This window comes from Ictidomys tridecemlineatus, chromosome 3 (assembly GCF_052094955.1).
Source record: "Ictidomys tridecemlineatus isolate mIctTri1 chromosome 3, mIctTri1.hap1, whole genome shotgun sequence".
Taxonomy (NCBI): Eukaryota; Metazoa; Chordata; class Mammalia; order Rodentia; family Sciuridae; genus Ictidomys; species Ictidomys tridecemlineatus.
In genome coordinates, this window is record NC_135479.1 from 76,216,264 (window position 1) to 76,229,719 (window position 13,456).

The 13,456-nt window shown below is 47.8% G+C and overlaps 1 protein-coding gene across 25 annotated transcripts in view; it reads left to right on the top strand.

The window, feature by feature from the left end:
- Positions 1-13,456, top strand: part of Hemk1 (HemK methyltransferase 1, mitochondrial release factors N(5)-glutamine) — a 37,041-nt gene that overhangs the window by 8,029 nt on the left and 15,556 nt on the right. For 16 of the 25 annotated variants that reach the window (XM_078043235.1, XM_078043230.1, XM_078043231.1 and 13 more), the window contains 4 exons: positions 748-856; positions 1,729-1,824; positions 1,986-2,099; positions 4,440-4,508. In XM_078043235.1, the coding sequence (XP_077899361.1) occupies positions 748-856; positions 1,729-1,824; positions 1,986-2,099; positions 4,440-4,508 (388 nt within the window). Of the gene's footprint in view, positions 1-747; positions 857-1,397; positions 1,825-1,985; positions 2,100-2,202; positions 2,606-4,439; positions 6,933-13,456 lie in introns of those variants that run through there. The other 9 variants (XM_078043245.1, XM_078043250.1, XM_078043247.1 and 6 more) reach the window with 8 other exon arrangements.

Genomic DNA, 13,456 nt, shown 5'->3' on the forward strand with positions numbered 1-13,456 from the left:
CCATTACAGACCAGTCCTTGCTGAGGATATCCAAGTTGCTATTTTCTCAGTAACTGACCTGACCCATGAGAGGACCTTCTTCCTCCCCCACAACTAATGATTTGAACTAGGGTTTACTTGTTGACAAGCAATAAGTAAGATCAAACAAAAGCCTTTAGGGCCAAAATATGTAAGTGCGCTCCCCACCTCTGGCCTGGGAAGAAGTGGCCCAGCACTGTACAGCATAGCCTCAGCTTTTACATAGTGTCCTCCAGTTTCCAATTCCAATTCTTGCTCCATTGCATTACCATGGAGTCTCTGAGCCTCATGTGGAGCGTCATACACTTGGTATAGTAGCTGTTAAAGGGTGGGTCATAGAAACAGGGCCATCAGAAGTTGTTGACTCTCTAGGTACTTTCAGACCATATTGGCTGTAAGGCTGTGTGGCAAGACCAGTAGGGCTGCAGAAGACAGAGACTTTTGCTTTGCCTAGGCAGTCAGAGAGGTGGCACTTGAAATGAATCTTGTTTAATAAGGTTTTGGCAGGAATGAGAAAGAGGTAGGACATATTGAGTGAAAAGCTTCATGTCAGCATGTCCATTCCTGACTGGGCTGCTCTTGAGGGACTCTGGACCCAAATCAGCAAATCTAGCTTATCAGGTCTAGAGGAAAATATGGCTTGGAAAGAGGCACATGGTGGCAGGTAGAGTTAATACGTTTATCTGTCAGTGGAAAGTTCATGTTGTATGTTTCCTTCTTTGACCATAGTGGGGAGCTGGACACACCTTTTGCCCTGGAGCCCCATGGACCTGATCGTCAGCAACCCTCCCTATGTCTTCCACCATGACATGGAGCAGCTGGCCCCAGAGATCCGAAGGTGCTGGGGAGTGGGTGGAATGAGAGGGCAAGCCCTGAGAAAGCCTAGTAGAGTTGGTCCTCCCCGGATGACCACACCATCTATAGGGGTAAGGTGAGAGCTGAAAGAAGCAGTGGTTTTGAGAGGTACATTTACAGACCACAGGCCCACCTTGCTTCAACTTCCACCTTCCCACTTGACTCCTGGGTGCCCTTTAATTTCCCTTAGCCTCAGTTTCCTACTTATGCAGGGGTAGTGACTATGGTTTGCAGGGCCATGGGGAGGACTCAGTAACAACTCTAAAGCACTGGACACAGTGAGGGCTCATAGAAGGTTCTCAGTAGATGTCTATGTCATTTTACAGAAGAATGAGGCCCAGAGAGGGAAGATGCCTTGTCTAAGGGCCTCTGTGGGCTTAGTGGGAAGGCTGGGTCTAAAACCCTCCTTCAGGCTTTGTACCAAGCCATCCTATTTTTGCATGAGCTGAGAACCAGGGGTAGCCAAGGACCTCCCAGGTGAGTCAATGACAATAGGGGTTGGGTTGCTCGCTCCTCCTTTCTAGGCTCTCAAGGGTGGTTAAGGACAGCCCTAGACCTTCCCACTAGGAGCAGGAATAGCCCTGTGGTGAGGAGACCCGCACACCTTGGGGACTGTCTATCAGTGGAATTCAGCAAGGATGCCTCGCATTGCTTGTTGGGACTGCTGCCCACAGGAGTAGGGAAGTAAAAGCTGCCATCCCTTTGAGTACCACTTTCTCTGGGTCTTCACACTTGCCTCTCAGCCCAGAATGTAAGTGCCACTGGGCCTTTTTGTGGAGGCCCTTCCTATCTCCTTATCATTTTTCAGACACACTCCCCTACCAGGGTTTCACTTGCCACTGTTTTCCCATCTAGTTATGAAGACCCAGTGGCCCTGGATGGTGGGGAAGAAGGCATGGACATCATTACCCGTATCCTGACCCTGGCACCCCAATTCCTGAAGGACTCTGGGTACGGATGGGACAGGTGTTCTAGGTCTATCTCCAGTAGCCTCTTCCATTCCCAATGTGTGCTGGGCATGCCCTGGAAGTCATTCTTCCCCCACCTCTCTCTGCCCAGACAACCCCAAACTGAAAATCCCAGTTGAACCAATGTATTTCCCTTCCATGTAGAAGCATCTTTTTGGAAGTAGAACCGAGGCACCCAGAGCTCGTCAGCAACTGGCTTCAGAGTCATCCTGACCTGTGCCTCAATCTTGTGGCTATACGCAGGGACTTCTGTGGGAGGTAAGCTCTACCCCTCATTTCCCCAAGTGCACTATTTCCACCCTGTGTGCATCTGTTCCCTAGAGCGCAGGCAGTTACCAGTCTCTTGCCACTGTCTCCTCAGGCCCCGGTTCCTGCATGTCCAGAGATCTGGGCCATAGTGTGTCTATCATTTGGATGCTTGGCCAGGGCCCCAGCCTGACTGAATGCCTAGCTGACCATTTCTTCTTGGAATGCTGCTAAGAGGGAGATGGATGGTGCTTTCCAGAAACCCAGGTGTTTGTAGCATTTCCCATTGTTCTGTGATTCCCCATGTTCTACGTTTCTAGAAAACTTGGAAACAAGGATGAGGATGTGCTTCCTGAACAGCTAAGGGCAGGGACATCTAATTTGGCTCAGAAGCTGGGCAGACCCTAGTTCCGAATCTAGCTCCATCAAATCAGAGTGGTCAAGGGCAGGTTGCTCTGTGTTCCTGTTAGTGGAATTGCTATGGAGATATTGGGAAGTAAAGTATTGAGACTGACAAATGGTGACCCAGTGTTTTTGTTGTGATTTATGGGGCCCTGTCCTCTTAACCCCAGATAGTGATAGGGATGAGAGCTTCCTCCTGTCCCAATAAGCCTGGCTATCAGTCACTTGCCTGGTGGGTGGGTGGGACATAGTATGAGGAAGGCATAGAGGCACACACTCTTAACTTTGGATACCATAGGGCCCTGCACTCCTCAGATGGACTTAGTCCTCCACTGCCCTGAGTGCATGCACACATACTTTTCTAACTGGGCCTAGCCTCTGAACATAGGAACCTCATCAGAACTTCAACTGAGGGTTGCCTGCTTACTCCCTGGAAAGGATGGGGCTAGAGGTCTTTGACATTCAATTCTGGGTCACACACCAACATTCATTTAACTGAAGGTTTGAGCCAGTGAAGGTGATCAGGGCTTTTGTTTATTTTTATTTCCATAGCTCTTAGCTGAATATCCTTTCCAAGTTTCTCTGGATGGGGCTGGAAGAATGAGAAGCTAAGACAGTATGTACCAAGTTATGGCCTCCACCCAGCTCCTTCCTTAAGCTAGTCTGGTAGATTCACGGCAACCAGGAGGACCAAAGACCAGCACTCCTGCCAACAGTAATATGAAACTTCTGGTTGGCAAATGTCGATTTGAAACTGTATCAGAGTGAGAACCAAGGAGACCCAGCAGGCTCATTCTGCCAGACCTCTCCCCCATGCCCTGGTACTTTCATGGGCCTGACCTGAAGTGCTTTAGCCAGAGGCAGGTGGTCTTGTGGGCAGTATCTTCTGTTGGAGTCAGTAGTGCTGAATTCTAGGACCTGGTCTTGTATTTACCAATGCAAGCTTCTTTCCTCTGTGAATCTGGCTCTTCTAAGCCCAAGGGCAATGCAAAGCAGCAGCCTCACTTTACTCTTGGTCAGCCAAGTAGAGCTTTCATGTCCACTATCCAGATGGTATTATAGGAGGTAGCCAAGTGGAAACAAGAACTTAGGTCCCAGCCTTAAGGTAGTCTATATTCCTGGAGTCATACCAGGTCTGGATAATACCCAATGCTATGGTGAGGTGAGGGGAGGGGAGTTCACCTTGTAGAGGCCATGCTGCAGGTCCCAGAGCCCTGGTGTTCTGTCCCAACCTTGAACTTTTCCACATAGCTGCTATATAAGGAAACTGGGAGGGCAGGGTAGGACTCAGCAAGCAAGGCTCCTTATTTCCTGAGCGAGCCCCCATGCCTTCCAAATTCCACTCCCCCCCTTTTTTTTTTCTCTTTCCCTTTCTTTCTACTGTCTGTGCTTTTTGGCTCTTCAGAAGCATTTCAGGGCAGCCACCATAACCTCCTAGCTGTCTGGTACACCCTTGTTCCTCCAGCTTGGGATACACCTCTACCAGTGCTAGCCCCCTTGACAGTCTCACTCTGCTGTCCTCAGGCCCATGACTAAGGAAGGGCCTTGGCAAACATGTAGGTATGGCACCCAAGAGAGTGTAATGATGGAGAATGACAGTGAAGGGGCAGCTGGGGTCATTGGAGCAGGAACCACCCTGGGGACAACTTCCTTCCTAGAAAAATATGGGGCTTGACTCCACTGGGAAAAAGGTCTAAGCCAAGTGAATTGGCAAAGCAGTGCCTTAAGCCTGTACCCACGGACTTGATTGGGTCCTGGATGTGGAGCTGTGATGTGGAAGATCTATCATCCTGGATTCACATTCTGCAGTCTACCCATCACCAGGATGAGACCTTGGGCAGATGACTTCACCTTTTTAGCCTTGGCTTCCAGGCCCAGCAATATGGGACCAGAGTGCTTTATTTTATAGGATGTTTGTGAGAGGGCCCATGAGTTGCATTTTTCTTGCAGGTGTTTTGATCGTCTGCAAACAAGAGAACAGACCGGAATGCCCTCCTGCATCACATGCTCAACACTGATGTAAGGCAGGCATAGACAGTAATAGGAAACTTCTGGTTGGCAAATGTCGATTTGAAACTGTATCAGAGTGGTTACCAAGACAGTCTGGAAAGGAGGGACATCAGGGATTTCAGTCCTGTATTCATAACTTCTCTCTGCCCTCTGGAGATGGAGCCACTGAGAGGCTGGCAGCCTACATCTCCCTTTAGCCCCTCCTCACCAGGGCCAGAGTGTCCTAAGGCCTAGGCCAGGGCAGCTAGTGGCTTCACTTAGGGCAAACCAGGCTCACCAACCCTGTCCTCCATCCCCACCCACCCCACCCTTAGTCCTGAAGCTAGATCCAGAGACTTGAGCCATGTTTTCTGGTACATGTCAAAGAAGACCTTGAGGCCAGAACATGTGGAGCGGATGGTACAGTCCAGGCTCTGCAAGCTCCTGAGGTCTTGAGGAATGTCCCTATTGCTCACCCAGCCTCCTTAAACATGAGCCCAGAACCTGGGTAGCAGGTATAGGAGTCCTTCCTTCTTCAAGGTACTCTGAGAAAGAATTCCACTTGTTCCTCTGACAACTGCAGTCTTGTCTCACAGTTTGGTGCTTTCCTAAGCTATCCTTGGTTTTCTTCATGGAGCTTATTGAAATGTGCTGCTTTATTGAAATGTGCCACCAAACTCCTAACTGCAAGAAATATATCCTTTCCTATTCCCTGACTCCCATTTGAACCCTGGTCCATCACTTGCTCCCAATTTCTGTCCTAAACCCTTGGCTGACTCCCTATGACCTAGGTAGGGATGGTGTCTGTGTCTTGCAGAATCCAGGTCTGAAGAGGTCAGGGAGGATGGCTGTGGGAAAGGCCCTGGGAATCCCTTCCTGGCCCCATCAGTGCTGAGTAAGTGAACAAAGGGTTTGACTCTTGACGGGTTTTACTCTTGACAGGTTTGAGAACTGCTGGCTTAAGGTGGGAACCCATTTAACTTCTACAGACCTGCATGCCTTTTTCTTTTCCCATCTGCCTTTAGATTCTTTTTTCTGCTGCCTGGACTTCGGCCTTCTTGTATTACCCTCCACCCTCTAAACACACCTTCCCTTTGTCCTGTCAGTGCTTCCATCAGAGTGCTGTTGTTCACCACTGCCAGTTTAAGTCTCACCCTCCAAGCTCCAACACAAATGCTGCCTCCTTTGGGACACCTGCCCTGACCTCTGTGTTCTCCCCACCTGCCCCTAACCTATATCTTTGCTGGTGCCAATGACATTCTGTCCCATACATTTGGAAACCTGCCTGTCTTGCTTATCTCCCTGGGATCCCCTGTGAGTCTGGCATACTCAAGTTCATTAAATGTCCACAGTGCCTACATTTTCTATGGTAGGGCTGGAACTTCTCATTTGGCCCACATCTGACCTGATGGCAACTCTCATGTATTTCAGTCAGCAGAGAGGAAGCTGTGAGGGCCTGGCTTCCTGCCTGAGTCAGGCAGCTGTTCAGGTTGAGCCATGGCTGCTTTGAGGGCTCAAGTGCTCCTGATCCCTGCATGACAGTCACACCGGGAGAACAGGCTGTCCTTGGCGGCAGCAGGGTCAGGCACCAAGTTTCCTGGAGGGTGGTAGCTAGGACAGTGGCCTGATCCTCCTTTAAGACTCTTCTGCCAAGGATAAGAGTCCTATACTGTACTGAGACTGGCAAAGCAACCCTGTCCTCCTCTCAGAATAATAGCCTCCAAAGGTGCCCATGTCCTAATCTTCCAAAGCTGGAACTGTTACTTTATGTGGCAAAAGGAACTTTGCAGGTATAATTAAGGATGGAAATATTGTCCTGGATTGTAATTAAACTCAGTTTAATCATAAGGGTCTTCTTTATATGAAGGAGGCAGGAATATTTACTGGAGAAGTTGTGACAATGAAAGTAGAGGTCAAAGTGATGCAATTGCTAGAGGAAGGGGCCATGAGCCAAGGAATGCAGACAGCCTGACATCCCCTAGAGCCCCAGGAAAAAATGCAGTCCTGTGATACCTTGATTTTAAGCCCAGTGAAACTGAATTTGGACTTTTAACCTCTAGAAATGTAAGGCGATAATTATGGAGGTTTTTTTCTTTTGTTGTTGTTGCTGTTGTTTTCTTTTGTTTGTTTTTGTAGTATTGGAGACTGAATTCAGAGTTATTCTACCACTGAACTACATCCTCAACCCTTTTCAAAAATTATTTTAGGGGTGGGTTGTGGCTCAGTGGTAGAGTGCTCGCCTAGCATGTGTGAGGCCCTGGGTTCGATCCTCAGCACCACATAAAAGTAAAATGAAGATGGGGGCTGGGGATGTGGCTCAAGCGGTAGCGCACTCGCCTGGCATGCGTGCGGCCCGAGTTCGATCCTCAGCACCACATGCAAACAAAGATGTTGTGTCCGCTGAAAACTAAAAAATAAATATTAAAAAAATTCTCTCTCTCTCTCTCTCTCTCTCTCTCTCTCTAAAAAATAAAAATAAATAAAATGAAGATATTGTTATTTTAAAAATAAATAAATAAATAGTTTTAAAAAATTATTTTAAATTTTGAAACAGGTCTCACTTGGTTGCCCAGGCTGGCCTTAAACTTGTGATCCTCCTACCTCAGCTTCTCAAGTAGTTGGGTTTACAAATGTGTGCCACTGTACTTGGCTGAATTTGTGTTGTTTTAAGTCACTAAGTTTGTGGGAATTTGTTGCAGCAGCCATAAGAAATATACAGATTTTGGTATCTAAAGTAGAGTACTGCTGTAATAAACACTTCAAAATATAAGTGGTTTTGGAATTGGAATTTGGAAAGGGGCAGAGGCTGGAAGATTTGGGGAAGCATGAGGCATTGCCTTGAACACCTCTCCTTTGAAAGGCAGTCTGGCCAGGGTGGAGGAACCCTTCTCAACCTGCCATCTTGAACTTCTCAAGGCCTTACCCCCATGTCTTAGCGTGTTTGGAGAGAACTGACCCTTTCTCAGAGTGAAAGGACTAGAAGATTGACCAGGGTGGGCCCCAGAGGGACTGGCCTGTCACTGGGAGCAGTGAGGAATGGGATTGGGACCAGTGAGAGGGTGTAAGGCTGGCCTCCTTGGCCATCTCCAGTAGCACAGGTGTTACCCAGCCCTTCAGAGAGGACCTTGGAGATTGGATCCAAGCCTGGTCCTGGTACTTCATGGAGTTGTGTGACTAGCCCAGCACCCTTTGAGTATGAGCAGGGTTCATATCTTGTATTGCAGGTGCCATACTTGGGAAACGAGCATAGCAAAGGCTTGGGCAGGACTGTGTCACTATTCTGTCTCTGAAATGGAATCAGATCATCCCTGGAGTTCTCAGCTTCCTGATCTCCAAAGCTGAGGTGGTCTACTGTGCCTTTGACCCTGTCTCTTTCCTGACTAAGCAAATGACCCAAGTGAGTCCTCCATGTCAGTGGTGGAAGGCTAAACCCCTCACAGCTACCAGGTAGTACTTAGCTCCAACCAAAGGCTTGGGCAGGACTGTGTCACTATTCAGATCATCCCTGGGGTTCTCAGCTGAGGTGGGTCTACTGTGCCTTTGACCCTGCCTCTTTCCAGGCTGAGGCTGAGTCCCCACTTTGGATGAAGGATACTAAAGGGCTTTGGAGATATCATCCTATCTGGCCAAGGCCTGGGGCTCCTGAAGCCACAGTCCCAACCTGGGGCCATAGGGAGAACTACTGGGATGGTAAACATGGACTGATATGCTTCTTTAAGAGAAACTCAAAGATAGTCTAGGGCTGGGGTTGTAGCTTAGTGGTAAAACACTTGCCTACCATGTGTGAGGCACTGGGTTTGATCCTCAGCACCATATTAAAAAATAAATAAAGGCATGCTGTCCATATACAACTATTAAAAAAATTTTTTAAAAAGACAGTCTAGACACCTGGAATTAAGAGCCAGCTTGGCTCCAAGTCTCCTGAATGTGCTTTGGATGAATCCAAGAGGACCAGTTTGTATTGGAAGGGGTAGATTATAATAGGACACATCTCTAATTGCTGTTTATCCTTCTTCCCAAACAGAGAGGGAATGGTTTTACTAGTATACTTGCCTCCTGACTCCTGGTACAATGTTCTCAGCCCCCATTGTTTCCAAGATCCTGTGGCCAATGAATTAAATAGTGCTCCTATGTCTTTTCATATAGCCCCTAAACCCACAGATTCTGGCCTGTATAATCCTCTTGGCCATGTTATGGGCTGATGTCAGCTATATTAGCTCAATTGTAGCCCCTAGGTCACATCTGAAACCCTGGCAGCTGTGAAAAGAGGAGGATTCTCCCACACATAATGAGTGGGCAACTCTCCTCTGAGGGCACTAGCTCTATACTCCTTAGTCCTGGGGCCCTCCTGAGGTTTTTAGAAGGACTTTTGGCCTCATAACCAGGAATCAGATATGTAAGAGCTTCAAATTCTAGGTATCCCTTCTCTTCCAGATATCTCCCCAATAGTCCTAAAGGGAAGTGGTTAGAAAAGGTGAATTTTACAATTCACAAAGTGGGCAAGGCAGCAGGGAGCCTTGGGCTCAGCTGAGACAGTTAGGCTAGCCCTGCCCCATGGGAAGAAGGCCTGATCAGATGGCCCCTTTCCTAGGGGTCTCCCCCAGGGATTCTGCCTTTGAGAGCAGGGGATACTATCTTATTGCCCACCACTCTACCAGTTCTGAATTCTTCTGGGGCATGTGACTGGGTAATGCAGAGGTCAGATGTCCTATCCTCTGAACCTAGGGAGCACATAGATTGTTGGGGCTTGAAGCACCTACAGAGATCCTGATACTACAGATGAGGAAATTAAGGCTCAGCAAGGCAGGGACAGTTCTGGGACTCAAGTCCAGGTTTCTTTTGGGGCTCCCAGTCAACAGCCATCCCTCCATCATCTGAAGATCCCTTTCCTGCCTTACTTTCTAGGAACAGTCTTACCTGCCAAAAGCCAGAAGAGTCCCTCTGCCCTTCCTGGAAGTCAGTATGAGGCTGAGCTCCATGAAGTGCAGAACAAACCCTGAACTAGCACTGCCTGAGCATTGCTTGGCCCAGACCCTGCAGTTGGAGAAAGGACCCAGGCAGCCCCCTAGCTGCCCTACCTCCTTGCCTCTGAATTCCTTCTAGGCACTGGGTCCCAAGTAGCTGCTTTGAATTCATTAGCTTTAAGTCTCACGAATCCTATAGACATGGGTTTTTAATCATCCCTGTGTTGCAGTTGAGGACACCATTAAGGTTCAGTGTATGATCATGGGTTAGGTTGCATAGCCAGAATAAAAGGGAGGATGACGCTTTCATTGGTGCTAATACGACTATCAGAGACAAGAAGACTGATACTGGTAGGTCCTGCAGGGTTTAGTACTGGGGTCCAGGGGCCTGTGGCCCCCCTGGAGCAGGAATAGGAAATGCCAGCAGAAATAGGGTTAGGGTTAGGGTGGGTTAGGTTTAGAATTAGGGTTAGATCCCAGCAGAAGCCTAATAGGTTCCTCTCCTAAGATACATGCAGCACAGGGCTAGGACTTTTGTCTCCTAAGCCCTACTATGTGCTAGACTCCAGGGAGATAATACCATGTAGAAGGACTGTAAAATATGGAATTCCACTGGTGTATCCTGAGCCATGATTGTTCAGGATTATCTTAACCCTCATGAAATCCCATAAGATGGAGGCTATGAACCCTCTCATTTGACAGACAAAGAAATTGAAGATGAGAATGCTAAAGAATTACTTACATGCTGGCTGAGCTGGGATTGTGACGCATGCTGCGATCCTAGGTCTGAGACTTTGGTCACACCAGGCTTGAGGTAGGGAGGACAGAGGACAAGGATCTACCAGGCAGAAGAGACAGTCTGAACAAAAGCCTGGAGGATTGAAGTCACATCAGGATGGTATGGGGCAAGGTGGTGGGGTTGGATCTCTTGGTTGAGCCCTGAATGCATTTCTGAGGATCACAGAGCCTAAAAGTAAGGTTTTCTTTTCTTTCTTTTTTAATATTTTTGTAGTGGTAGATGAACACAACACCTTTATTTTATTTACTTATTTTTAATGTGGTGCTGAGGATTGAACCCTGTGCTTCACACATGCTAGGCAAGTGCTCTACCACTGAGCCAAAACCTCAACCCTAAAAACAAGGCTTTTGAGCTGAGTTACAGGATCAGCTAGGCATGCTCTCTCCCTCAGCCATGAAGAGGAATCTGGGGCAGGAGACTACAACTGTCTAGGATCTGGAGGTGGCTAGGGGTGATAGTGGTGGCATCAGGAATTCTGGAAAACCATTGGGGGTTGGATGTGGGGTAAGGGGTAGCCAGGACCACAGTAGGGCCTAGGGCTCTTATTGGTACCTGGGAGTACTCTGAGCTGGAGACTGGGGTGTTGGGGACAGTGAACATGAGAGTATAGTATGCCCTCAGAACATCCCAGAGGCAGTATTGGGCATTTGTAGATCTAGATGTGACCGTGTGGGATCATAGCCCAAAGGCAGGCCTTTAAGTAGATTTGGGAAGACCATTCTCCCACACCTAAGTGCTGGCAACAACAGTAACGGTGCATCTGCCATGTGTAAGCAATGCCAGATTCCACAAACCTGTTGATACAAATCCTCCCATTAGAGATGCCTTCTTTGACTCACTATAGAGACACAGAGTGAGGTTTAACTTGTCCAAGATCACACAGCCAACAAGTGGCCATGCTGGGATTTAAACCTAATCTTCTAACATCTGAACAGAAGGGGAGTGAGCAGGTCACAGAGGTCACCTGCAGCCTTGGACCTTAACTCTCAGAGGGGCCTGTCAACTGTTTAGGGTGCCCCAGGGATGACTAGGGCTTCCAGGACAAAGAGAAAAATGGCAAACCAAAAAGTAGGCACCAGACATGAGAGAAGCTTCCTCCCAGCCACCCCTGGGTGCCTAGCTTTTATATCCCTCAACAGAGGGGCTAGACAACAAGCCCTGGGTGTGGGGAGGAGAGGACAGCAAAGGTGGCTGTTACTTTGAAATGAGACTCTGTGTACATTGGATGTGGGGTGGGATACACACACACACACACACACACACGTACGCGCATGCACACACACACACAGATTCTCAACTAGCAGGTGAGTAAAGGAGGCAAATCCCCATCTCAGTTTTATGGGTATTAAATCTGCCATCTTGGGGGAACATTTCAAGTCCCTAGACCTGGGAGATTCGGAGAGGAGGCACTGGTTGGATGTGTCTAAAACTCCTTCTTGCAAGTACTCATAGTTCAAGAACTGACTCTAGCTTCCTGCTTTCTCTGAGTACACTGAAATCCACAGTCTCTTCCTCATTCTGCCCAGCCCTCCTGCCTCAGCCCCCTAGAGCTGTGGAGCTTGTTCTTTCAAACTAAGTTTCATGGGGAACTCAAATAGGTGTTTTAGAAAAGATAAAAGCAGCATCTTAATAGCATAAATATATTTTACAAGTTGAAACTTTTTATTCGCATAAAGCCCATCAAGGCAAATAGCAATGAACACAAATGTTTGAACTGGGGGTTGGGACGGGAGTTGCAATCTTTCATTAGCCTAAGCATCCAGCTTCTTTCAATGTTTGAAGGAAGGGACCCAACTCACAGATAAATGGTTACAAACAGTAGCAGTGCTCCTGCAACCCACCAGGCAGTCTCTTTGACAAGAACAGTAGAAGGAGTCTTATTTCAAACTCAGCACAAGTTCTTTTTTTTTCTTAATTTTTTAAAATGTTTTTTAAACTTGATTATAGATCTTTATTTATTTATTTATATGTGGTGCTGAGAATCAAACCCAGTACCTCATACATGCCAGGCAAATACGTTACCGCTGAGCCCCAGCCCCAGCCCCAACTCAGCACAAATTCTATTCTCGGAGCACATGGGGAAGTTTCTAATGTCTCATAATTTGGTGCTGTGCCCATCAGAGTTCAGTGTGTGGTTTAAAAAAAAAATTTTTTTTTTAAGCTGGGCATGGTAGTAGCACACACTGGTAATCCCAGCTACTCAGGAGTCAAAGAGTTTCACAAGTTCAAGCCAGCCTCAGCAACTTAGTGAGACTCTCAGACCCTGTCTCAAAATAAAAAGGGCCAGGGATATTGCTCAGTAATAAAGTACCCCTAAGTTCAATCCCCCTAGTACCAAAAATATAAAAGCAAAATAAAATTGGGGTTTTTAAATAATTACAAATGAAAAAGAGAGAGGGAAAGAAAGAGAAAGAAAAAGGGAGAAGAAGATAGAAAAAGGAAAAGTGAAAGAAGGAACTCATGAGGCGGGGCATCTAGGCTTCTCTAATGCATCCACGTGACTTCTCCCTCCTTGAAGCCTGCCCTGACTGCTCCAGCCACCCACAGACCTATAAGCTCCCAGCACCTCCTCCCACCCAGCATCTGTCATAGCAAGTGAATCTGGGTCACAGTTTCCATCTGGCCCTGCACTTGATCCCTGTTCTAGGGCAGGGAATAGAGCCCCCAGCAAGAGACGTGGGCTTGGGGCTTCCACACGCACTTGATTATGCCTTTGAAGTAAAAAGATTAGGGAACCCGATGCCCCTGAAAGCCTGGAGTTTCTCTGGTTCTGGGTACCTTCATTTCTGAGAACCGGCTGTGCTTTGGAAAGAAAAATGAGAAGTAAAACCCTTTAGGGCCTCAGCATCACCCTGCCACCCTCCATTTCTGTCTTCCTTCCGCTGAGTCATAGCCAAGATCCTTGCACCTCAGCCTCCCTTGGGCTGCCGGGGTGGGGCAGAATTCAGGGTCAGGTGAGGACAACAGCATCTGCGACAAGCTGTCCTAGGCCAACATCCTTTGTGAGGAGTCTTGGGTTGTTAAGGGCTCAGAACACCTCCCTAAGCTTAGGGAAGGGGTGACTGAGTCCCTCATTTGTCCTGTCTCCCCTTCCATCCCCGTCATGGATCCATAGTCATTTATTAAACACAAACTGTAAGTCAGCCCCAGGGAGGTGGGATGAACATAGATTACTTCTGACAGGCCCCTAATGCGTGACTGGGTCCTTATGATTG